This window comes from Onychostoma macrolepis, chromosome 17 (genome assembly GCF_012432095.1).
Source record: "Onychostoma macrolepis isolate SWU-2019 chromosome 17, ASM1243209v1, whole genome shotgun sequence".
Classification (NCBI taxonomy): domain Eukaryota; kingdom Metazoa; phylum Chordata; class Actinopteri; order Cypriniformes; family Cyprinidae; genus Onychostoma; species Onychostoma macrolepis.
In genome coordinates this window covers 21,436,189-21,463,959 of record NC_081171.1, presented here as the reverse complement: position 1 = coordinate 21,463,959, position 27,771 = coordinate 21,436,189, and the positions used below count along the sequence as shown (strand labels likewise).

The 27,771-nt window shown below is 37.5% G+C and overlaps 1 protein-coding gene across 1 annotated transcript; it reads right to left on the bottom strand.

Moving 5' to 3' along the window:
* Positions 1 to 10,938: 10,938 nt before the first annotated feature.
* On the bottom strand, positions 10,939 to 19,212 carry mbip (MAP3K12 binding inhibitory protein 1). Its single transcript, XM_058749282.1, has 9 exons — positions 19,013 to 19,212; positions 18,472 to 18,588; positions 16,894 to 17,097; positions 15,928 to 16,024; positions 15,574 to 15,639; positions 14,206 to 14,358; positions 14,006 to 14,103; positions 11,374 to 11,412; positions 10,939 to 11,266 (listed from the first exon to the last, which is right to left on the bottom strand). Exons 1-9 carry the CDS (start codon positions 19,163 to 19,165, stop codon positions 11,159 to 11,161), a joined length of 1,035 nt encoding a protein of 344 aa, XP_058605265.1. The 5' UTR covers positions 19,166 to 19,212; the 3' UTR covers positions 10,939 to 11,158.
* Positions 19,213 to 27,771: the final 8,559 nt, after the last annotated feature.

The window sequence follows — 27,771 nt, the reverse complement described above, 5'->3', positions numbered from 1 at the left end:
TGACTAGTCAATTAGTGAGGCTGACTAGATTATGTAGATTTTTTCTTATTCTGTATATTTTAGTATTGATATATTTTAGTAGTTGTGCTTCAATTAGCATGTTGTTACTTTGCTCATGGAGGGACAATGTCCTGCAGATTTTAGCTCCAACCTGCTTCTAACTTCCCTGAAAATTTCTAGCAATCGAAAGACCTTGATTAGCCTGTTCGGGTGTGTTTAATTAGTATTGGAGAGGAGAGGAACTCAGACAACAAAGTGGTCAAAACCATCCCCGTTCACATGGGTTAACAAAAACAACTAAAAACACTGTATTATGCATGTCAGGCCAGTAAAGAAACACTATGTTCCTGTGAACGTACAAATTCCTGAATACTGAATTTTCTTTCACACAATGTCATCATTACCATTAAAACAGAGATGATAGCAGTATCGTTTTCAAAAACGTGCACTTTGAGACCTATTTTCAAAAGTGTGCATTTTAGGCCCCAAAATGCTGATGGTGGATGAAAATGTTGTTTGGCACATCCCCATACAAAATAAATATAAAATGCACATAAAATATTCATTTGAAAAGAGACTATTTATTTTAAAAAGGGACCATGGAGGGATACAAGAGACATAAAACTAGCATAGCTATCTATGAAATAAGATTCAAGTATTCAGCCAGACCATTTAGCTCATGTATTCTCAATTTTCCCAGAAACATACCATTTAAAACATATTCCACAGCTTCTATGTTACGTGCTGCTGCATGAAGTGTTGAGATACATCAAATTTCTCAGCTCAGGCTTTTGATGTGGTAATTTCTCTTGATGTACTTCTAGGTGTGGGCGTGTTTGTATATGAGTTTCAGGCATGTAGATTCACGCCATTGAGAAGCTGGCAGGTGTGTGCCACATAAAGCCGGCTGCAGACGGCATAGTGCACGGATCCTGAAGAACCACAGCTGATTCCTGCTGGAATGTATAATTTTCTCATTTCCCTCACAAGCAGTTGGCCCTTCGCAAATTAGCGCAGGGCTCTGACCCCGACGTTGTACGCGGAGGGAGCGAGGAGACGGCGTAATGCGCGACATACGGGATTTCAATCAGACAAGCTCTCTTTCACACCCATCAAATCATCCCCATATACATAATTCATACACCTGTGAAGGGATGTGCTCTATTTCCACACTTCTGCAACATGAAGAGTATGATTACAGATTAATCTGCGTGGTTTGCCGTCACTTCATAAGAAAACAGTCCTCTTCTTTTATAGTTTCTTGGGATTTACTCAACAGTTCTGGCTTATGAGCATTTTCAGTCATTTGGGCAGTAGGCTCTGTTTTAAGTCTTCTTGACATGGGATGCCCATTTTTAGCTTTTGTACTCAAATGTGGAGTTTAGAAGAGGATAGCAAGCTTTCAAACTGCAAAAAGTTTGAAAATCACCAGATTATCCTTAAATTGGTCTATATGACTCGTGATATTCGAAGTCATTTAAACTTCATACAATAGCTGTGTATGGAAAAGACCAAAATTTAAGTTGTATGAGTTAAATCTTAAGTTGTATGGTCCAGTTTTACTCTCTTAAAAATAAAGGTTCTTTATTGGCATTGATGGTTCCATGAGGAACTATGGAACTTATTTTTTTATTTCTTTGAACTAAGAAACAATGGTTCTTTTAAGAACTGTTCACTGAAAGGTTCTTTGAGGAACCAAAAAAGGTTCTTCTATGGCATCACTGCAAAACCCCTTTAGGAAACCTTAATTTTAAGAGTGTATGGTGGTTTTGCATCATTTTTTAAGCTTGACAGCTCTTGTCCATATTTATTTACATGATAAAGAGTAACCATTACATTCTTCTCAATTTTTCCTTTAGGGAAAGAAAGTCAAATGGGTGAGGATGAGTAAATGACGACAGAATTTTGGGTGCAGAGCACAGGCTACAGTGCAAAGGCGGGTGGTCACTAGCTCGCCTGTCACTTCAACAGTAGAAAGTTAATGAATAAGTAGATTAAGCAGTAGACATGCTCTAACTTAAACCTCTAAGTCTTGCCATTGTCTGTTCTGGTGTGGATTGGATGTATATTGGTTGGCTAATCTTGACATGATAATGCTAATCATGTCTTTTGTCGTACGAGTAGGCACCTGACGGACATTCAGGCTTTTGTGCATTCAAACAACATTAACAATGCTGAAAGGCCAGCTTACAAAACTCATCGATTTGTAAAGGAAATTGTTCTCAAACCAAAATATACTCTGAAATACACATAGCGAAAGTTCATAGCGAAAAATGTAAATACTTAATTGTGCAAATCCCAAAAAAGAGTTTATTTACGCTATTTGCTATTAATTAGGTTCAGTTAAACATGGATATCATAAGCATTTTGCATTCCATACACACAAAAAGTCCACTGATCATTTTAAATACGTTTTTTGTGTTAGTAGTGAAAAAATGATTCATCATTTCTCAATTTTAAAAAGTCCAGTACTTTCTTAATTAATATAATTAAAATAATGAAATAATGATCAAAACGCTGTTTAAAGTATAGCACATCAAACAGCAGGAAATGATGACATCCTAGAAAACTTGTTTCAAAAACCATAGATGTCAATGTGACCAAACAACCCCGTCTTTTTATTAATATCCTTGAGACTTGCTTTCTCTTAGTCTACTTTATAAATGCAAAGGAGAAAAGCTTTTTACAGTGCATCTCCATAAAAATGTTGAGGCATGAAAGGCGAATCCAACAAAACAAATCATCACGGCCATGGCAGAGGTCAGCGATTTGCTTGAGATGGAGCCTCTTGTGCATATTGAAATCTTTTAAACGACATCCTTAGGTGAACTTCAATCTGCGGCCGTCTGTATGCCCGTGTTTGTTCAAACATGCATTTGCGCGTTTCCGTTGGAGAGCGCGGCCGAGTCTGTGGATGCCAGCGGCAGCCCTCCCGCTCTCAAAGCCGAGAAAGCAGCCATTCTCGGAGCAATCAGAGCCCTGCCTGCAGGATCCCAGCCAAACCTCTCATCCTTAGTCTACTCGAGAGCTGCTTTAATTAACCATCATACCACAGATGGGATCGATTTTAACCCCCCCGCTCTTCGGGTCGCACTCATTCTTTCTCTCCTTCTCCACCAACCTTACATGCCTTTCTCAACCCCCTTCTCTAAAGTCTTTCACCTAGCTCTCCTCCTCTGCCTCTCATCTCGTGGCCCTTCTTCTCTATGCTCCCCTCTCCTCTTTCTTTCTCTCTCTCTCTCTCTCTCTCTCTTCTGTCTCCTGCACTCCACTCTCCTGTACACAAGTCACATAATTGAACTGGAATAGAGCCAGACTCGGCCCCCCTCCTCCTCCGAGCTGCCTGTTTCCCTGCATCCCTTGGCCTCACCTGCTCAATACCTTATTAGTGTCAGGATCTGTGGAGAGCCATTGCGGATTAACTAGAGAGATATGAGATTGATTTCTGCCCCTTGCAGATGAAATTGGGTTCGGTCCTCGTATCCGTAGGTGTGCGCTCGCGTGTGTGTGCGACGCGTGCGCTCTCGGCGTACAAAAGAGAGCGTGATGTGTTTTTTTTCCTGTGCTCAGGAGCATTTCTTTAGCGAGGAAAATGAAAGCCAGCTAATTAACTATCTAGAAGCCCACATGTGTCTCAGTGTCTCTATTCTAATTTCTTCTCCTCTGCAGCCCTTGGTTTTCCCTCCATCTTGCGCAGAGACCCCCTCCGCCCCGTCCGCCTCTGAAATTCTAATCTCAACTCTAATCTGCAAGCAATCGCGAGCAGAAATGACCTGTTGTGGCACATGCTTGTCTCGGCCTCGTCGTAAATAGCGTGCTATTGATTATTCATGGGTCCTGTGTGTCTCCTGCGCGGCTCGGCATGTCAAGGAGTTTAACAGGAGTTGCCTATTGGAGGAGAGATTAAGGTCTCTTGTGGAAATGGGCGGCTGTGCGGTGTGGAGAGAGAAGGCGGGGTGGTAATGACAGGTCTGTATGTGTAAGGTAGTGCTGTTGGGTTGGTATCAGCTGGGCCGTGTCTCCGTGTGTAAATAGTAGGGGGTCAGGGCTCTTGCACAAAGAGCTTCGACTGATCCCCAGATTCAACTGGGTGGTTGACACAATGAATGTTAATGGATTGTTTTTTTATGCGGCGGGACACGTTCATCTGCTCGTCTTCATTTGTGTAATAGCTCCAGCGGTACTGTTTTCGATGTGCAATGTGTTGCACTGAATGTATAACACTCTAAATAAGGCAAAGCTGTCTAGTCTATGATCCGTGAGTTTCAGTCTACAGAATATTCCAAAATGTCAATCGTTTGAGATTAATACTTTGGTCATGGTCATGCAGCATATCTGCAAATTATTAGTGTTGTGGTACTGAAAGTCTGAATCCAATACCATAATTTCTATGAGTTGTGAATACTAGCTCATTCAAGTCCAAGTCCAGGTTGAAAATATGGTCTTGGACTCAGACTTGAGTTGTCTGGACTCAAGTACAACACCAACATCACCAAGTGTTACCATTTTTTTAACCTGACAACCAGTCAGAAGCCATCTGACTTTAGAATAAACCATTGGTGTGGGCTAGTTATCGTTATACACTCTTGAAAATAAAGGTGCTTCAAAAGGTTCTTCAAGCGATGCCATAGAAGAACCATTTTTGGTTCCACAAAGAACCATTCAGTCAAAGGTTCTTTAAAGAACCATCTCTTCCTTACCTTTTTATAATCCGAAGAACCTTCTTTCACCACGAAGAACCTTTTGTGAAACAAAAAGGTTCTGCAGATGTTAAAGGTTCTTTATGGAACCATTTAGACAAAAAGGTTCTTCTATGGCATCGTGTAGCACCTTTATTTTTAAGAGTGTAGTTAACATTCTTTAATGTGAACAGGCTTTTAGGGTTAAAAAACAAAACCTTAAACCTTGGTACATGCCACATCCCGCCCTTGAATGATAACTAAAATTGTGTGGCTTGTTGAGCTGTTACTTTTGAAAGCGACTGGACACGTTTTTTTGCTTCTAACAGGTGAAACAATCCCATAGACTTATTTATGTAGGGACCAGACTATGTTTTTTTGACTTGGGCCAGTAAATTACCACATATCAACACCCTGGCAACTACCCAAAACACCCTACCATTGTACAGCAAGTTTTAAACCACCATTTTTTGGGGGGAGAAAATGTAAACATTTGCTTTTAAACTAGAAGACATTGATAGAGGTGAAACAGGTTCATACAAATGTTATCAGTTTCCCTTAACAAAAGTTATTCACTTTATTGGCTCTTCACAGAAAATACACTTGACTGAAGAAAATGAGAAAATAAATGAGACATCTAGTGATATGGATAATGCCTTTCAGCAGGTGATCACATCACACTATGACTCTTGTGTGTGCGCGTGTGTGTTTGTGAGGCAGTTTCTGACCTCAAAACACAGAGTCCAAGCTTATTGTGGTGTAATTTCCTCGTCCAAAGGCTGGAGTGTTTGTGTCAGAGTGAGGCCTCTGTGTGATTGCCTCTCCGTCACCAGTGTAAACCGAGGATAATGCTACGGCCACCTTCCCCGCTGCAAAAACGGGATCAACACAATCCAATTTCTCTCTCTGTGCAAAAATGGAATAATTTGAAAGAATGGAGTCGCCAAGACCAGTGCCTGGGATCCAGGGGGAAGATAAAGCGCTGTTAAAAAACAGCCATTACGAGAGGAATTGGGTGAGAGGTGTTTCAGGACAACAGAACCCCCAAGTCGACAATACAGATGGGAAGTGGCTTCCAAAACATCAAGTGAGAGAAAGCCACGGGTAAATTGAGGTGTCTAACTAGCAATCTAGCCCAAAACAGAGCTCCGCCGAGACATGAGACATGCGGAAACATATTTTATGTGGATTACAGCTTAGACGCAGCAAGATGAGTTTTCCATGCGACGAGAGAAACTTGCAATGCACTGTTTTGCATTTCAGCAGCTACAAGCTTCAGGAATCCAGGAGAATGTCATGTTGAAGTTACGCTTCTCCTCGTGCGATTACTAAAAATATCCCATTTTGTTTCGAAGCAGCTGGGCTCCAAAGCATTTCAAGTGCTTCGGAATCAGGTTTGTGTCTTCGCATGACAAAAACATCAACCAGTGGGGGGGGGGGGAAAGTTTGAAAAGCTCTCGAAAAGTCACCAGTTCCATGCTACGGTTGAGCTCCTAATTGCTTTCAGGTGTCTTCCTCTCAATGCACAGTGACTCTGGCACCAGAAGGAGGGCAAAAGTGATTTGTGTAGATGCTGGCGTTGCAGGAGGCCGGAGTGAAGCTGGGATGGGTTGGAGTAATCAGGATGGGGAACACACCCCCACCTCTCGCCTATGTGTGTCAGACGGGCCCACTCTGATGAATGGACCCTAGATTAGAGCTCACACAGGGCAGGCGCAGGCCTCAGGTGTGCAACCTAATGCATCGATGTTCAAGAGCGTATTTGTGTTGGAGCGTGAGTGTAGGTGTACATTCTCGTTGAAAAGCTCGCTTTTTGTAAGGTGGAAAGACTCCTTGCAGCATGTTTTCACAAGGTCACAATATGAGTTGCGCGACTCTCGCCGTTAACGTAAGAGCCAATTATACCATTTCCTGCATGACTAATACATTTCCTTAACGGGAAAACTTGTAAATAATTACTAAATCATGACATAAGTTGTCAAGTGTTTCGTGTTTGACAAGAAAACACAATTCAACTGCTTGAGAGGATAATATACAAATGTCCACCTCCACATAGTCAACCAGAGCAGCCCTTACGTCGCATATTTATGATTTTCAATGGCACAGATGTTCTCCTGGCTGAACGTGAGAGAGTATGTGCAAGTATGGGATGCAGGGATCTAAGGCCGTCCAGCAGGGGGGGTTGGCAGTCAGCGGAGAGGGCCAATGGCTGAGGCTGTGTGGCTAAGTGTCTCATCAGCATCCTACTCATGTTCCAGGCCCACGCTCTAACTGCGCCCTGACTTGATTGTAATTGCCTGAATTCGGCTCCCGCTGCTCCATCCTGGCAATATAACTGCCACATTTTAACCCCAGCAAGCCTAGATACTGCCACACAGCCCTTTGGCTGTTTAGAAGGATGTTATATTTGACTCCGCTTGGGCAGCATCTGTGCATATATGGTCAAAGGTTTCTAAATATATTACCTTTCATTTCAATTTGAATTGCGCTCGAGAATGGGGACAAATTAGCTTTTATGTCCCCCTCGATTATTTTGGTTTAAATATTTATCTTTAATTCTGTTCCAGTAGCTGGTAGAGCACGGCACTAGCAAAGGTCATGGGTTAGAATTCCAGGATAAACGTATTCTGATTACCTAAATCATCATGGATGAAAATGTTGGAAAATTTAAAAATGAAGACTTGCAAATTTGATTTGGATCTGGATTGTGATATATGTAATTTTTTATATTTTTCTGGTCAACCTCACAGATGCCTTCTGGTAAATTGTGCATAAGTCTGGCTGTAAATAATTTGCCAAACCCTGATATTTTTATTTTTATTTTTTTGCTGCACATGCACTTTGTGGAATTTTCTGGAATATGCTCAGTGACTGTCATATTATGTATTTTTTGTATTTTATATTTGTTTATAGCTGCCTATATTCTATTCTATTCTATTCTATTCTATTCTATTCTATTCTATTCTATTCTATTCTATTCTATTCTCTTTCTCTCTCTAGATCTACCTATCTGTCTAACTTGTTGATTTTATAACTATTTGGGTAACACTTTATTTTAAGGACCAATATTCTCCTTATTAACTAGTAGCTTAATAGCATATTACTAGCATATTGGCTGTTTATTAGTACTTATTGGGCACATAATAATGCCTTATTCTGCATGACCATATTCTAGATCCCTTAACCCAACCCAATACCTAAACTTAACAACTACCTTACTAATTACACTGTAAAAAGTGATAAGCTGACTTAACTTAAAAAAATTTTGTAAACCCGTTGCCTTAAAATTTTTAAGTAAATGATCATTTAAAAAAATAAGTTATTTGAATTGTCGTTCACTTAACTTTTTTCTTTTTTTTAAATTATTATTATGTACTTAATAATTTTAAGGCAACGGGTTTCCTCAATTTATTTAAGTTAAGTCAACTTTCACTTTTTACAGTGTATTAATAAGCAGCACATTTGGAGTTTATTGAGGGAAAACTCTTAATTGTGAATATGTGTTCCCTAATCTTAAGTGTTACCACTATTGGTTATGTATTTATTTTTTGACGGTGATTGTACTTTCTTGATGCACAAGTTAGTCAAAAGCTCATTACCAAGACATCGTTTAATGAAATGCTTTGCTGATTTACCAACATTCCATTAAAACTTGGAAAATCAAAAAGTACATCCAGACACCTCTTGAAGCAGATGCATTGTACCAGCATGAGCGTGTGACTTCCTGCTGCATGGCAGGAAGCGTGCGGGGCTCAGACCGGCAGGGTTAACTTCAGAACTCCCCTGCGGAGCTCCTCTCTCTGTGATAATAGTTGCTCGCGTAATGAAGAGCAGCCTACTAGCCAACAGGTGGTCCTTTTTAAAGAGCCTAGCCACTGCACTCAGGATGGAAAAAAAAGCTGCCATGCTAAAATGTGTCAGAATCTAATGTTCCGCAGAATGAAAAACCTGTTTTCTTCCTTTTGTTCAGCGCTAGAGATTCAGCCTTGTTCGTCATTGTTCCCCGCACAAACGAGCAACAGTCTTTTTTGACACAGAGCCATGGGGGGAAGAAAGACTGAAGCTGACTAGTCACAGGAGAGAGGGTGGGGGAAAGCTTTCTTTCCTTCTTTTTGGAGGGTTGAAGCCCATTAAGAGTTTGGGAGTTATGAATGGTTATGAGTCCGTGTCTCTCCCTCGCACAATGTAGGAGAGCCAAAGAAAAAGAGAAAAACCTAACTGGCTTTTCTTGAGACTTGCAAAAAGTCTTAATCACATACAGGCAGAACAGAAGAGATAGTAAAGGTAGCGAAAGAGTGAGAAAGTGTGTGACAGAGAGAAACCAGTAAACGAATCGGGACGGAAGTACCTTTTGCTACAGACAGAATGGCTGGGTGAAGTGGAGTGGATGGGGGTGGGGAACGGAGTTAATCCTCCGGGGGCCTCAAAACGTCCCCCTCTACCCTTATAAAATCATGAGAATATAGCCGTTGACTGCTCTACAGGCTGCTTTGGGTGGTGAAATACGCTGCGTTTTTGGTATGCTTCTACTTGTAAAAAAATGGATTTTGTTTGCCATTTATGGTGGTTGAGGAGCAATGCACTAAAATGTAAAAGATTACTCAAGTCTCGTATATTTAGGAAAAAAAAGAAAAGAAATGAGGAACCAATTTGTAGAATAAGTCAACAAAGGACAGAGACTGACAGTCGCTGATTTAGACTGTTTTTCACCTGCCCGCGTTCTCAGCTTAATGACCACAGGGACAAACGGACACTGCTGAGCTATACTTCAGAACAAAAGCCTTAATTCACTTTTATAATCCATTTGTTATTGTCAGGCCAATTTGTTCTCTTAAGCTACATAAGGGTCCAAGCCTGAGACAAAAGCTGAGGGGTAACAATGGCCAACTCCCCCCGTTTGCTTTGTTACTGTTCAAGTACACACCTCCCAGGGTGCATTGCGGGCCTTTTTCGGGCTCAGAAAGCTGGAGCAAAAATTAAAGAGGTCTGGTAGAACACCTGGAGGAGTCAGCTTTTGCTTCCCACTTCACTGTTACAACAGATCGCAGCCCTCACACAGAGAATTCCAAGTCCTGTGTTTTGACAAGCCTTCACTCAGGCAGTTTTAATTACCTGTCATGATGGAGTTGTCGTGATTGTGAATGTGGGTCTGAGCTGAGAGGAACAGGAACCCAAGCTTGTGCAATAAAAGTACAGCAAAATCCAATCATGCCTTTTGTATGTGCGAATGTCTTCTGTTTTTCCGATTTGCATTTTAAATACGTTTTCTTCCAGTAAAGATCTGTCCAGTTTAAAAGTCTCCCAGTCTAAAGTCCTAAAAGGATAGTTCACCCAAAAATGAAAATTCAGTCACCATTTATTGTACTCATCCAGAAAGAAGTTGACCAAGAAGTTTCTCAAAATATCTTTGATGCTCTGCAGAATAAAGTCTGTCAGATTTGGAGCAACATAAATTTTGAGTGAACAATTCCATTAATTTTCTATTATCAAAAGCTTCAAGAAAGAAAGAAAAAATATATAATTTCACTGCTGTCTGCTCACACTGCCTGCCGTTTGCAATCACATTCACATATTCTTTCAGTCACCTCTACCCTCAATCACATGTTATAATCATAGATCGGTTTTAACATGTTAACATATTCATGGGCCCCATGCTGACATGGCTGCTTAAGAATTTTTCTTGAAATATTTCTTGCACTTTTAAAATAGAAACAGCAAAATAGCCTGAATTTGCATCATTTTTTCCAGAAAATAAACAGAAATATTTTATCATAACTTTAATATCTGTAACAGTTTTTTGTCATTTCAGTATTGTTTTTTCATTTTCCAAAAAGAAAAAAAAAAAAAAATGAAGATTGGCATTATTTCTACAAAAATCAAGAATATTAATATGGTTACAAAATTGTTACTATATATGCATGCCATTAATCCTGTTCTCCTGTTCAAAAATCTTCCAAATTTTGTAGGTTTCTACTTTCTAGCCTTTTTTAACAGCAACTATATAACATGGCAGCTAATTCCTCACAGCTCCTCAAGGAACGACCCTGCAGACCATTTATAGTCCAATTTAAGTCTGATAATAAGAGCTCAACGTAATATTTTCTCTTTAATGAAAAAATGTAGAGTATTTTGAGCCTCCAAATTCATTGTACACAAACACATTACACATTCAGAGGATATACTTTATTTTCTGAAAATTACTGGACTGTATGAACAATATAAGCTGGGAAAAGGAATGTTCAAAAAAAAAAAACGTATATGAATTTGAATGCATGAATTTATTTACATAAGTGATGTACATTGTAAACATACATGACAAAGGAAAAACATACATTTTACAAATATAAAATATTCAGCGACACACAAAACCCAAATCTACTCTGAAATCCATGTTCATCACATTTCTGTACATGACCAAAACAGAAGATTTAACTCATAATGAGAAAGCATAAAAAACGTTGAATGCAAGAGTCCAGGTGTCAGAATGAAAACTCCCCTGCATCTGTGGGTTGGAACTCGCTGGATTTCTTCATCAAGGCAGCTTTGACGGCACTGATCTTCCCATCCAGCTCAGCGAGACTGTAGCTCTGTGAAAACAAGGATGTTTTCATCAGCTAATACGCTTTCATTGAACAGCAGGACCTTCATATTTTTCCCTTCATGAATACGCAAATGCATCAGTAATGGAACTTACCTGCGACACTGAGGCTTTAGGTCGTTTGTGCGAGTAATTCTGAGAAAAAAGAAATAAAAGCATGAAATGAATGCCGATTTATATGAACAATGCAGATCAGTTGTCATTCAATTAAATGGCAAAGCATTTATCTCCATATCAGACTAAACAAAAATCTCTTACATGGCTGTTTTTCACAGAAAAAAAAAAGGGGGGACGACGTAATGGCAGCCAAAACAATAAATTGAACCAAGGACAACTGTAAGTGGACAGAAACGGCACATGATTAGAGTATGAAACAGAGACAGAGATGTCCTTCAGCATCACTCAATCACTGCCAACAGAGCCGAGCCGCCATAGACTTACACTGATTAACAGTATTAAGTGGGGCCATCGGGATTCTTTCTGTCACCCAGTGCCCCTTTCATTTATTCTGTCCATCTCTTTTTATCTATTACCCATAATTTGTCTTCATTTTAATCACTTTTCAGTGTGCATATGGACCCACTTGGCAGATGCATGATATCTGCTCACCCTGGTCAGCAGAGTTCAATTAATTCATTCGACTTGCTGAAAGCTGCGCCGCAAACTAAGAAGATCAGCATATTTGACGGCACTTAATGTCCCACTTTACAGGCAATACACACACACACACACACACACACACACATTGTAAAGGACATGGAAATCAGCTAGCTTTCAGCCCAGCACTGAACTAAGTGAAGCTGGTGTGAGGAGGCGTAGAAACGGTTCAAGAGCACTTACTCAGCTAACTTTGATGGGCTACAATCTGACAGGGATAACAAATTCTGAAGTGAGGGAAAAAAATATCACTCATATCAGCTTTTAATGGTTTTGAAGAACTCTCCGGCCGACTGTCGTGAGCGCAGGAGGAAACATAAGTGAGAAGTCTTCAGCGTAACAAGGACGTGTGAGGTACAGTGTAAAAACAAACAGAGAATCCAGTGGTCAAACTCAGTCTAACACCATAAAGAGGTTGTCATTTTTAGCGTTTAATTGTTTCCCTTGGTGTAGACTTAGATTACCTTTCAAAAGTTCAAATGTCTTAATGTCGCTTATGCTCATTAAGGCGGCATTTAATTGATTAATAATATAGCAAAAACAATACTGTTGTGAAATAAGCACTGTAACCAAAAGTGCGCCAACTAAGTACAGAGTAAAAACGATATTTCAGTTTTTCACTTTGTCATTATGAGGTGCAGAGTTTAGATTAATGAGAGAAAAAAAAAAAGAATTTAAACAATTGTAGTATCAGGCTGCAACATAAAACTGAAAAAAGTAAAGGGGTCTGAATATTTCTGAATGCATTGTATATATATATATATATATATATATATAAATAAATATGTACACAGTGCTGTTCAAACGTTTGGGATCAGTAAGATTTTTTATGTTTTTTAAATAAGTTTCTTATGCTCATCGAGGCTGCATTTATTTGATAATAAAAAACAGGAAAAAAAAAATAATTTTGTGAAATATTATTGCAATTTAAAATAACAGTTTTCTATTTTAATATATATGAAAATGTAATTTATTCGTGTGATGCAAAGCTGATTTTCAGCATCATTACTCCAGTCTTCAGTGTCACATGATCATTCAGAAATCATTCATCGTTAATGCTGAAAACAGTTGTGCTGTTTATATTGTTAATGACACTTTGATAAACAGAAAGTTTAACGTATAGAATTTAATTGAAAGAGAAGTCTTTACTGTCTTTTGATCAACTTAATATGTCCTCGCTGAATAAAAGTATTAATTGTTTTTCAAAAAAAAAAGAAAAAGGAAATAACCTTTTGAATGGTACTATATAATGCACCACGCTCTCTTTGAGCCTGTGCCTTTAAGAAATTATCCTTTGCATGTGACATGAGCAACAGTGCTTGTCTTAAGCAAGGCTCTTTGCAAAGCCTGTATTGCATTGTGACAGATTCATAAAACAATCTGCACTCAAATTTGCCACATTAATGGTTATGGTCAGGGTGAAATCATCATGCTTCAAAATAAATGAGGGGAGATTCTCTTTAGAAAATGAGCAACAATTATATATGGCCTAGAAAACATTTTTTAAAAGATATTTATCTTTGCATTTGCTTCTTCAGACACATTTTCAAGCTCCTTTCTTAATGCCAGTCAGGTGCAACTGTCAAGCTGTGCAATTACGTTTTATTGAATTGAATCCATTTGTACTAATCTATCAAAACGGCAATATAAATTTGAATGATTTTTGAACTTTTAATCTTCAGATTAATTCTTAAGACAAAAATGTACAAACTGTCAATTTAAGCAGAATAGCAACGGCCTCAAAACGAGCTCCAGTGGCACGTCTACATTCTTTTTAACCACTTTTCTCTACTATTTTTAGAATACATAAACACTGTGTATTGGAAGGTTGAATACATTTATTAATGTTGTGATTCATTTGAAAGAGAAGAAGAAAAAAACCAACAACTCCCTATCAAAATCACTCAATGTGTGGTTCTCAGTGTTCATAAGATACTGTGGATGTTCAAAGAGCGTGGAACTTGTGGAATGACACTGCTAAGATGAGCAAACTAATTCAATATCTGATCATCCACTCCTCCAACAACCAAGAACACAACACATTCTCTCTCGCTCTTTTCCTACCACTTACCGTGGAGTGGAAGTACTCTGGGGAAAGACCCTCAAGCTCCAGAATTCGATCTTCAAGTTTCTTTAGCCGCTTATAAATGCTTTGAGGAACTGGACCTGCTACAGTACAGATACAGTAACAGTAGAATGTTCATCTGTCAGCATACATGTGAAACATTAGGACATTTAACTTTGTAATGCTCTTCTATTGATCTCACATACCTGGTGGAAGTTTAAGGTGAGATTCCATGTTCTGGAGCCTCTCCTCGACGGCAGGGTTTCCACAGTCTCTGTTCATGGATCCCTGCTGCTGGTCTGCCAGCTCAGTGTGTGTCCCTCTGGTTTGAGGTCCATATGTATTTATAACACGCGTCACTGCAATAGCAAACAAACACTGATTAATGCTCCACAAATCAACCGATCATTCTGTTATTATTAGTCTAGAATGTGAGGGTAAGTACATTAATCACTACCTCACACTGTGTATATATATATATATATATATATATATAGTTATATTTCTGTATTTACTATCATTTCATATTACAAAATTTCTGTTAATGTGCACGTATGTACAAGTACGCAACTGTTAAAAAGTTTGGAGCTGGTATGATTTTTTAAAATGTTTTTGAAAGACGTCTGCTCACAATGGCTACACGTTTAATACAGTAAAAACAGTATTATTATTATTACAATTTCAAATAACAGTTTTCTATTTTAATATATTTAAAAATATATCATTATGTCCTTACTCCAGTCTTTAGTGTCACATGATCTGTCGGAAATCATCCTAATATGATACATTTTTTTAGGATTCTTTAATGAATAGAAAGTTCAAAAGAACAGCAATTTTTGGAAACAGAAATCTTATAAATCTCTTAACTGTTTAAAAAAAAATGTCATGCATTCTTGCTGAATAAAAGTATTATTTTCTTTAACAAAAAGAAAAACATTCACTGACCCCAAATTTTTGAATAGTAGTGTATATTGTGACACAAAATTTATATTGTGAATAAACACTGTTCTTTTTAACTTTTGATTTATCAAAGAATCCTGAAACAAATATCACAAGTCCCAAAAAAAATTAAGCAGCATAACTGTTTCCAACATTGATTATAAATCAGCATATTAGAATGATTTCTAAGGATCATGTGACACTGAAGACTGGAGTAATGATGCTGAAATTTCAGCTTTGCTACACAGGAATGAATTATATTTTAAAGTATATTAAAATAGAAAACTGTTATTTTAAATTGCAATAATATTTCACAAAATTACTGTCGTTTTTTTATCAATTAATGGAAGCCTTGATGAGCATAAGAAACTTATTTAAAAAAAAAACAGTAAAAAACAAACAAACAAACCTCTAACACTGAAGATAAACCTCTCTCATGCTATCTGTAAGTCTAAGAATGAAGATACATTTTTCTCATGTTATTTGCATGTTGTTGTGTTTTTTTCTACATTTTTGCTAAGTCACACCATAGGACACATTCCAATTTTTATTTGTCAACTACCCGTATATATATTTATATATATTTGAACATCAGATTTGAGGTTCCATACAACAAGATTGAACAAGAGCCTAACCTTTGACATGACTCTTGAAACCAGGATATGGTGTAAATACTGCATCAGTTCTTGCACAGCTGTCCTCTTTACACCACATAGGAAAAAAAGTTATTGTTAATTTGCAGATTAATTGATTAATCACTGCCTTACACATATGCAATAGTAAACACCTGCAAATGTCCGAAGCAAATGACCTGATTTGGTAGAAATAAAGAGCTTTTAACACCTGGTTGTATTTGAAGGATTTAGTCTGTAAATGACGGGTGTATTTTGTCCTCACACCCGTGGAAATCAGCACTCTTACAGAGATTGGCAATTGTGCAGTAACCCATCTGACCACCCCCCATGCCGCCAGTGCCCTCCCATTCTCACCCTGATTGCAGTCGATCACGTTGCAAAACTCCCTCACATTGTTTTCATTGATCTCCAGCTGTTTGCGCTCTATAAATGCAGATATCCTTCGTTCAATCTGAGAAAATGAGCAAGAGAGAGAGAGGAATGAGAGTCGGACTGATGAGCTATTGAAGAAAAAAAAAAATCAATCCACTGTCTTCTTTTTTGCTGTTTAGTTGTAATGAGGAACACTAGGCCATATGGGCTGCATGACTAACAAGTGACCGCAGTGGACACAATTATTCCAAAAATCAAAATATTTCTCACACGCAACCATTTCAGATAGTTGTGATTTGCTTGGGCCTTTTATTACAGTGACTGTAAATAAATAAGCAATAAAAATGAGGGCCTCCTTGTCCTTCGCCCACATGCAATTTCAGCGTGTAATGAACATCCACTTCATAACGTTGCAAGGACCAGGACCTCTCTCAGGACTCTCAAAGTGGGTGGCTATTTGTTTCTCTCTGAAGGAAAGCAGGCGATGAAGGAGCCTTCCATTCATTCGCAACTATCTGTCCACAGATAGCAATTCACACTCACTATGACTGACCAACTGGGGCAGATTACATGCAAATAATAAATAGCCACTGTCAAAAATTCAACTTTAATTGCACTTGTGAAAAGAGATTGCTTGAGTACTTGCAAAAAGGGAATATTTGGTCCAACAATAATCATTGGTACATACAAATAAAACCAATAATAGCCTAACTGTTCAACTAAATAGGACAAAATATATAGTACATAAATATATAATGGAACTCCTTTGTCACTGGCAGCATAAAAACATGACATGACTGAAAAAAAAAAAAAAAGGTTTTCAGTTGTGTCATTATGCTCAAGTTTTGTCAGTATACTCAGGTTAAAGGTTAAAAAATATATTATATTTTATAAACATATATAAAATATTTCTACATTTTGTGTAGTTGTATGCTTGAGATGTTTTACCTCAGATTTAGCAGCCTTTATCTGCACATTATCATCGATTTGAGTCTTGTTACGATCCTCATGGACAATGCTGTGGTCAGATGTAGGATGCTCTACGTCAACCACCATCTGCTCAGATGTATCTGCTGTTTCTTTCCTGTCACTGCTGCCTGGGTTGGAGTGGTCTTCAGACTCTACCATTTGCTTCAGATTTTCAGAGACTAACTGAAAGAGTCAAAAAATGAATTATAAAGTGATCACAGATAGTTCAGTTTCAATGTGCATCTATAATGACAAATTGTGACTTAGGCAAACAAATTTGTGACCTTGTACCACAAAACCAGTCATAAGGGTCAATCTTTTACCTGAAAGCTGAATAAATAAGTTTTCCATTGATGTATGATTTGTTAGGATAAGACAATCTTTGGCCGAGATACAACTATTTGAAAATCTGGAATCTGAGGGTGCAAAAAACAAAAACTAAATATTGAATATTGTTCAAATGAAGTCCTTAGCACTGCATATTACTAATCAAAAATTAAGTTTTGATATATTTACGAGGAAATTTACAAAATATCTTCATGGAACATGATCTTTACTTAATATCCTAATGATTTTTGCTACTCAAGACTGGTTTTGTGGTCCCGGGTCACAAATGGGATAATGTACAGTCAGCTGATCATCATCTCAAAATAAATCCTGACAGGGTACCCAGAACTCCGTACTGAAAGAGAAAGATTTTGTTTTGCTATGTCAGGGTTTATTTTGCAATAATTAATTCACATGTTCCTTTTTATAGTGGTCGATTTGCCCACTGTCATGTTCATGTCACTTCCACTGTGTGCTGTACGTAAAATGAGTGTTACCTTTGAAAAAAAAAATATATTCCCAATGCACACAAACTTGCCCTGAGTTTTTACTTCCTTTCTATTTATATATATATATTTAAATGTTTCTTTATTTGTGAAAAAATAAAAATACTGTAATAGGATTATAGAATCAAGTAGTTTTCATTTAAAGTATAAATATTTTTCACATTTATCATTTTCAAATTATTTCAAATTTCTTAAATATTAATTAGAATAAATGAAAATGATATATTGGCTTTATATCGGCCATCAGCCACCCTGTTCTAAAAAAAAAAAAACAATATCAGTCGACAACTAATTCAGTTCAACAATTCAAGCAAGGCTGTGAGAAGTAGATGTATTTTAAATAGCTGATTGATGACAACAGTACAACCATTGTCTATCTATTGTCGATAGATAGATAGATAGATAGATAGATAGATAGATAGGGTGTCTATTTTGGGTAAGGTCCATTACACATCTAAGCAGCAGCCACAAAAAAACAAAAAAACAATAATAGAATAAATGAAATTAAGTGAAAATTACAAATAATATAATGTAAGCACAGTAAGTAAACAAATAAATAAATGGCAACAAAAAAATGACTAAAAAAACTACATGGTTTGTTAGCCTATTCAGTTCAGTTGGCATTATAGACAAATAGGATGCTGTAATTGATCACTCAGAATCAAGTATTCTATAGAAGTGTGTTAATTAAATTAGAAAATGCACGCGATAAAACCATTTTTACCTGTAGTTTGGAGATGTGCTGTTGTAAACAGGCATACACCTGAGATGGCTGAAGTTCAGAGAGGGTTACATTGTTGACATTGGCACTGATGCTCAACACTTTATCACCCACTTTTAACTGGAAAACAAGAGAAAATGTTTTATTGTTGTTGCTTTAGTCAATTTGCTTTTGATGAGCATCTCTACTGAAAAGCTAAATGAATAAATCAGCCTAGGTGACTTATTGATGGTCGTCTGTTTATTTATTGTTTATGAGAGGGATTTGAGACCAGCTGAGATGCTAACCGCCGTTAAACATCAATGAAGAAGACCAGCTGAGACCATCAAACAGTCTCAGGCTCAGTCTCAGTGAAGTTTATTTCAGCAACAATATTAGAATAAACATATGCATTCACTTTTACTAATCAGGACATGGGTGATCTTTGAAAATCTACAGGTTTAAATAATACTCAAATGATCCACTACAATAACTGAGATTGTAATACTATCCCGGTTTTCCCAATAACCCTGTTTTAAAGCGCGTGCATCTTATTTACACAAACCTTAGCGCCAAACTCAGCGAGGGACTGGATAATAGAGCCAACGCAGTCTCTGAATACATCCCGGTGTGCTCCATGATGTGAGATCTGGCTGCTGCGCTGCTCCTGTTTACTTCCAGCACACGCATCGCTTCTGTCTCCGTCCGCCGCCATCATACTTCCGCTCCTGACGGCAGCGCTGATTGGACTAACGCGCTCCTGTATAACGTGACCTCACTTCCTTTAGGATCGTGGTTCCAAAATTTGCGAAATCAAAACAAAGGCAATTTTACTTGCATTTTAAAAGTTTGAAAATTCATATTTAATTTCTTCAACATTTAATATTATGTTCAATATTTATCTTGTGTTACGTTCTGTTGGGTTTTTATTATGCCACATTAAACAATGCATATATTTTGTAAATAATAATAATAAAATTGACCTTGTTTTTTGGACATGGTACCAAGGTAATACCATGTTTTTTTGGCATGCACATTTTTTTTTTTTTAAACCTTGTATAAATGTCTATACTTGGTACCCTTTTATCATGGTTTTATAGCCTGCATATACTGTGGGCTATGAAGCTATAATACTGATAGGCCTATGACACTTTATTTTAATGTGACCTTGTTAGATGTTTCATGTACTTATAGTGATAACACTAATTTATGCGTGATTAAGCCAACTTTACTTATAACTTATAACTTTATAAGTGCATGTTATTATTTTACTCAATACACTTAGGCTATAAACAACATTTTATAACCCTTTCTGTGTCAAATATCGTATAATATATTCTGTAACATATGTTTGAAGGTAAAATGACCAGTGTTAATGCATTTGTTTAGACAGCAGTTTTCTGGTTGTCATTCATGGTGTAGGCCTACCTACCTTTTCTATAGTGGTCAGTGTAGTCAAGGTCTGGTTTGTTTTGAGTCATAAGAACGTCACTCTTCTTGTTAATCACTTCCCCTGTCAATCAAAGCAGTATCAACTCAGTTGAGCTTGTATACTGCGGCCAGAAATGTGACCTTTAAGACAAGTTGAAGGGTTTTGACATCGGTTCAGTATCCATCATATTCAACGTCAGACGTTTCACTCTTTAGGGGATATTTTTCAGATTGTGCTCACCACTCAAAGTTTTTCTACCAGGGAGCGTTTTGAAAGGCAGGCTGCCCGTTTGTATCAATACTGACTGTCAAACAATAGTGTAAGGGCAATAGGGATGGGAAGCTGCTCACAATGGTGCTCTTTTCTGTACCGAGAAAGTGTGGGAAAATCTCCCTCGTCTATTCATACATTTTTTCTTCTTTTTTTCCATATAATGAGGAGACTGATGAACGCAACAACTGAGAAAAAGAACAATTACCATCAATGACAAAGCACAAGTGCTCGGTGCTGAACCCTGTAATGTCTTCTGGAAGGGTTAATCATTTTAGGAAGGGTTTTGGAGACAAACCTTTCAGCTCCAGTCCTTTCTGTGGCGCTCTTTAATTCCTCCAGTTGGAAGAGAACTGTAACACTTGACATCCTCTTGCACTCTGGGCTGTTTGAGCATATTCCCACGCAGCAGGACACATGAAGAGAGGTGCCTTGGGTTGGCTACTTGGATAAACCAGGTTTTCAGTTTATTATATTTTAGAAATATCTTTCTACTGTAAATATGATTCAAACGACATAAAACACACACACACACAACTGGTCGAGTTTGTAATTAAGATTTGGTTTAATGTTTTTAAAATAAGTATCTTATGCTCAACAAGGCTGTATTTCTTTGATCCAGAAAATTTGTGAATATTGAAATGTTATTGCAATTTAAAATAACCATTTTCTATTTTAATATATTTTAAGAAATCATTTAATATGCTGATTTGCTGCTCAAGAAACATTTACTATCAATGTTGAAAACTACTACAACAATTGCTACTTAAAATTTTGTGGAAACTATGATGAATTTTTTTCCTGGGTTCTAGAATGGAAATGGAAGTTTGTTTATCTTTCATAACATTGTCTTTTGATCAATTTAACACATCCTTTAAAAATGTCTTATGTAATATATATAATATAACAATATAATATAGCTAATATACTATGTCGTATACTATTACATAAATCAGCTGCATACATTTGATTAGCAGAAGATTGCTTTTTTCTTCCATATCCTTTGTTTTTAATAATCCTTTATGCATCATGATCCAAAACATTCACTTAATATACTTTACACTGTGAACAACACTGTTTACATTGCTCTCGAGGCACTCAAAAATGACCCTTGTTGACATCCAAATAACAGCAAGTACTTTACAAGCATACTGCAAACAATTCTTATACATTCTAAATATCTGAATGATTGTGTTGGTGCATTCAATGAGATAAGCGGGCCCTCTGAACCCCCCAAAAACATGGAAAGTTTTTGATGCTGAGAGACCAAACATGCATGGTGTTACGGAGCTTTAGAAAATCCCCCAAACAGGATTTTGATGTCTTTTGGAAAAAAAAGTCCTGTCACAAGGTGCATTCATCAGTTTTCAGTTCTGTTTTACCCAGCAACTGTGAGCAGAATGTGCAAGAGCAGATCTAACATAATTGTTTCTCCTATATCCTGTTCAGCTGCATGTCTTAGTAAAAATGATTTTGCCTTTGTATCTTGTCCTTTCTTTCTCTCTGTTTTATACTACAGCATAAAGGAGCATGTATAAAAAAAAATAAGGTCAATGGGGAGTCTCAAAGAACCTGAAAGAGAGAGGTAGAGGACCATTCAATTTAGAAATATCTAAGACATACCTAATATCTAATAGTGACCTCAGGTGCTTTCATCTATATCTGCTGTACAAATAGTGATCAGATTCTATAAAGGAAGTAGCCCTGTCAGCCATGTTTCATTTCTTCAAAGCAACCCTAAGGTATATTAGGTACACCACATCCGAATCTGTAAGAATGTATGCCTTCACACCATATTTCTGACATACATAGCTGATGTTTCTATTAAGCAGCCTGTTTTGTGCATATTTTCTGCATGCGGTATGGATGTTTTCTCTTTAAATCATGGAGACATTACTGAAATGATCCAAGAGTTTAAACAGAAGAAAAACATTTGACGTTTGTCAGTGTGCTTCATTGTCTCATAATTTCTTGTTTACAGAAGAGCTTACTGATTCTCTTATCAATATAGTAATGTTGTAAACATTGGAACACCATCCCATCAAATGAGAGGGCTTTTTATACAAACTGACTTTACATTGAATTCAGGTTATATATTTAACAGTTCTTGCTTTATCTGGGAATCGAACCCATGACCTTGGTGTTGCATCATGCTCTAGTTTTAGAGCTGTAGGAAGGCTAATAGACATGAAAATGTAAATGATGTGCTGTCCGGTTTTCTGAAAGGTGACTAACAGCTATACTAAAAAACTGCTTAAAAACTGTGGCTTAGCTCACCAAGCTCACCAAGTAACAGATGAATTTGCAAAATTATTATTGGGTTGGTCTGGACACATTTGATTCCCGCCTTTATATTAAATAAGTTCAAATGTGACTTTATCATAACAGACCTGCGTGCCATTTTTGGGTCACTTAGATGAGAGCTAATTTAACAGTTTTTTGTAGTCTAGTTCAAACATCTTTTTTTGATCCTACATTTACATTATAAGAAACATCGGTGACACTTTGGTATAGGGATAATTCTCACTATTAACATGCCTATTATTAACATGTTGGCTGTTTAGTACTTATAAAGCACATATTCTGCATGACCATATTCTACATCCCTAATCCTAATACCTAAACCTAACAACTAACTTACTAACTGTTAATAAGCAGCAAATTAGGAGTTTTAGGCAAAAGTCATAGTTAATGGTTTGTTAATAGCGAGAATTGGACCTTTAAATGATATTAATCTTTAATAATATTAACAACACTAGACTTTCTACGTGTGGTGAAGAGAAACACCGACTGATCAACAAAACAAAGAAAAACAATGGATTTAATGCCATTTTCCTCTCTTGTGCAATGAGTCGATTTTGTAGAAGCATCTTAGCTACACTGTCTTGAAGTCGACACACAGACAATTAGCAAACATTACAATTATTTCTTCGCTAATGAAAGTCGACTGTACTTTTTAAGAGTTTAATTGAAAATCCATCTAATACTGTTGTGTCTTTTATTGATGGGTATTTGCTCCTGCAGCCTTGCTAAGTCTTCTCCCTCCTTGTCTCAAAACTCCCCCTCTGCCCGCGCTCACAGGAAGCTGCACCTGTCACCTGGGGGCCCCTGCCTGCACTCAGGATCAATTTACATAACCTCATTTAGCAGTTCACAAATCAGAGCCATTAAGAGCTGCTAACAGGAACCAAGGGTTCTAATTTAGCCTGCCTTTCACAGTGGGAAAATTGGGCAGCTCAGGCCTACAAATAAAGACTCAGGTCTTGGCTTTGATTGTTGATTGTGATGGTAAATGTGCGGATGATTAGAGCAGATTTTCCCCTTTATTGATTTTCTGCCAAAACACAGCATGCCACGGTCCTGCACTAGGAAGCTAACTGAAATCGGAGGGGAGGCAAAAGCTTGAAAACGGGGGCAGGGGTCTGCGTGATCACGTGGCAAAAAAGTCTTTGCACACCACCGCCGTGATACTGTATATGAGATTGCAAGATGGCAAACACGAGGCTGTGAATGAGATCTTAACGAGAAGCTTAAAAATATTAAGTAACATGTTGCCCCAGGTGACCGTTCATTGTGCACAAAAAGAGCATCGTCAACATTACCAGCAAGCGAATGGTACTACGCTTTGCTCTTAAATCACACTGAAACAACATAAATGATGTAACAAATCAAGTGGAGCATGTTGGGCTTTATTAGATATTATCATAATGTGCTTTATAAGCTATTCACAGCATTGTAAAGTGTTGACACTTGATTTTGTAATCATGAAATAAATCTTTTATGAGAAAATTTAGAAAGACCCCACAAGCAAGTGGATGAAATTGCAACTACTACAAGTTCTTCTATTACATTATTGCATAAAAGCTGTAGTCATCAGAAGGTCATGCACATATTAGACATTCAGTTAAAGGGATCATCAAAATATTCTTCATTCACTCATTCTCACGTTGTTCTAAACCTATAGGTCTTTTTTTTCGTATAATGAAAGTCAAAACTGTTGTTTTGGACTCCAGTGACTAACAATATTTCTTCATAATATATTTCTTTGTGTTTTGAAGAAGAAATAAAGTCATAAAGGTTTTGAACAGGTGATTAAATGATGACAGATCTATTCAAGTCAGACTGGTGCTGTGAAATACTATAAAACCACTAAATTAATGAAAAGTTGTTGCAAATGTCCATCTTATCTGACAGTTTTGTGACTGAATATAGTCTGAAATAAATGGAAATATCTCAAATACTCAACATACTTATGAACAAAAGCCTTCGCATCTATGATATCTATGCTCCTTTCTATTCCAGTCTGATTGAAGTCATTCTAATTCATAAATGCATTTTGTTGCCACCATGAATCCACCCCATGCAGACTTTTTTTTTTCTGGAAAGAACAGCCGTGCAATCATGTGGATGATTTTAGCTTTAACCCCTTTCATTTACCATTCATCAGATAAACTTCAGCGTGTCACTATACATAGCTCATGTCAAGTATGCTTACTCAAAATGGCTCTCAATCGGCAGTCGATTTGGCAAAGATCTTCTTATAATATGAAAGAGCTGATTCAAACTTACACGTGTTCACTGCCAAACTGGTGTATCTGAAGGTGTCTGAAGTGTTTGTTGTCTTAGCGGGCAGAGGAACTTCATTAGCCGAGTCAGGGAGCCCTTTCCATTCCTTGTTTTGGATACATATTTAAGCTGTGGTTTGGTGCCACGGGTACCATGCCAGCAGTGTGATGCAGAAATGAAAAAGCAATGTCATCCTCAATCAAGGTTGATGATATAGAGCAGAAGATCTAAACCGTGGCACATTTTGAATGCCTTTCTTAATCTGACACACTTATTTCAGGAGTCAAAGCCACTAACAGTCCGGTGATATAAATCAGGTGTGTTTAATAAGGGAGACATGGGACATTTAGTGATTGATAACCACTGTAAGCTAGTGAATATGTGATCAGAGATTTTGTCAAAAAAATATTCAACTTATAAAATGACCAAGACCGGCATTCTTGACATGCTGTATCTTTGGTAAGCATTTGATGTCTTCAAAAAAGCCTGTTTTGAAGGTTGCTTTTTTGGGGTTGGCCTAAAATCTCCTAAAATTAATAAGCCAGATAATTGGAAATCTCCCTGTGGACGGTCGCCATTAAGCTATAACGCATTATGCTGTCATTCTCTGCCTTTGAAAATGATGGAGCAACAAACAACTGTTGTTGTCCCTGCGGCAGCATCCCGGTTAAATTAGCTTTAATGAACATGTAATTGCTGGGAATAGACTGAGCGGGCCCGAAGCAAACAAGGTTTCTAATTGATTTGCATTTCTCTTTTTTGTGAGCAGTCGCTCATTGTCCGAGAGCGCTATTGATCGGCTACTGTGTATCGCCCCGCATGTGTTTCCCTTCATTAACTGATAACGGGTTACTGATGACTCCCATCCCGGCTCTAATGTGGCTTAACGCCTACTTTGTTCCCGTGTCATGTCGGAGGGCAGCCCGGAATAATGAGTAAGTGGGTGGGCTGTGTTTGGGGCTATCTGTTGGGGAGGCGTTTAGTCTGCCGGGTGCAAGGAGATCACTGGAGGGGTTAAAAAAGCAGCACCTCTTAGGTCTGGATTACTTTTAACTGCTGCACAGCATGGGCCCGTCCTCCATTTTAACCAACAACCTGAAGTTCAAACTAAAACTGAAATTGAAACAAATACAAACGTTATGTTTTATGGGGTGACCAGGTGGGCAAAGTCAACAATTTTAGATTGCCGTACACCAAAAAAATAAAAATAAAAAAATAAATAAATAAATCAAATCAAATTGGCTGCATTTTGCCGGTATGCAATTACAGCTGCAGATTTGTTGATTCAGCGTTTGTCTGAAGTTTTTCAACGAACCATTACAACAAAAAATGTCAACATTAGTGATTTACCAATCCCTGATAATAATAGTCCAAATAGTATATATATAAAAAAAATCAATAGGAAATAATTCATTTCAAATGTATGCAAGCTATTTGCATCATTTTGCATTCGTTCCAAAGCTTTATAGAGAACATAACAAAATATAGCTGCGGCAAGGAAAAAATCCCTGAAATTACAAAGGCAAGTTGACTTGGGGGAGCGTTGGTGCGTCTTTGAGACTGGTAAAATAGGCCTGAATGTATGTGATTTGTATTGTGCATATATAGCTTTCCAGTCACAGAAATTCTAATCGTCACAGACGTTTACCCTGATTTTCTTTGCCATAGAATTGTAAATTGAGCATAGAAATGATAAATGATACGCTATACGTGCAATTGGCTGCGTAATACAATGGTCACACAACGGCGAGCCGCTGCGCTCACAGAGAGAATTGCATGTTAGCTAATTGTTAATTTGGGCGACTCGCGCTGGCTAATTATGGCGGCACCGCCAAGCCATTTGCATGATGGACTTGCCACCTGCCTCGACGCATGACAGCCCGCAGCCTGGGCAAACTATATAATTACTGAACAGTGGTGGGGCAATTTTTGACTGCAGTCCCTTTGTGTGACATGAATTCTTCCTAATGACATATTTTATAAAGGGGCAAATAGCATCCCTCCTTCCGGTTCTACAGAAAAAAACCCATCATCTCAACAGGTCTTAATGTTTAAGCCACATGCACTCCCGTATAGACCGATTCTCCACAGTTACTCATTGTGTTCCTCAGACTCCAAGCTCGGTCGTATTTAGGCCTGACATGACAGCATGCAATGGTTTTTACAGTATAATCGCTTAAAAGTCTTATGGAAACTATTAAGGAATGTTAATCATTTGTGCACTGTAGCTACATGCGTTTTGACATTCTCCATAAACACATTTTTCGAATCATTTTTTATACAACGATTGACCAGACACAATGGGACGAAAGCGAAATAGTGCATAAAAATGATATTGAAATTTGCTACTTTTACTCATTTATTAGCTAGTATTACAAATGTACGTTGAGTGGCACTGTCTTTTATTGCTTACTTTTTAGAAAATAGAGTTTAATTATTTAGCTAGAACGCTTCTTATTTAGTTCTATTCATAATATGTGATTTTGGATTGCATGCTAAATAGGCCCTGCACCACAAACACTGTAAAAAGTGAAAACCTTGATCCTTCAAGGGTTAATTCACCAATAAATGAAAACTGTCTCCCTTAAAAAGTGAGGTTTGTTAGTGCACATGTCAGATCAACCCGGAATAAAACCAGTTCATTTATATGTATAACTGACAAAACATGATAAAACATGACATTTTTATTAAACAGTATGCAATTCAATGCATCTGCAATTCAACTGCATTAACTTTTTATGATGATGTTAAGATATAAAAATATTGAATTTCTCTATTCTCTCGCTGCTATTATTTCATTTTATTTACATTACGTAGATCGATTGTTGGGTCCTAAAAATGATGGCTGGCGGTGACTGCAGGCTAATGGTTTATATCCGCTATGTTAAATATTGATGCTGTTTTAATAGTTTTTGTTGTACCACGCTTAAGCAATCAGATAGTGTTTAAGTGACAAAAAGTTGATCAAAACAGCAGTGGGGTGAGGTGATTACATGTTATTTAGCGGGGGAGGAAGTGTTAACACGGTTAGTGATGGTTCGTTGATCACCAAAGGA

Excerpts from the sequence above, each read along its gene's own strand:
- mbip (XM_058749282.1), bottom strand. The coding sequence starts at position 19,165 with ATGATGGCGGCGGACGGAGACAGAAGCGATGCGTGTGCTGGAAGTAAA. Across the intron at positions 18,589-19,012 it reads TCGCTGAGTTTGGCGCTAAG|TTAAAAGTGGGTGATAAAGT; the intron begins GTTTGTGTAAAT and ends CTTGTTTTCCAG. Across the intron at positions 16,025-16,893 it reads TAAAGGCTGCTAAATCTGAG|ATTGAACGAAGGATATCTGC; the intron begins GTAAAACATCTC and ends TCATTTTCTCAG.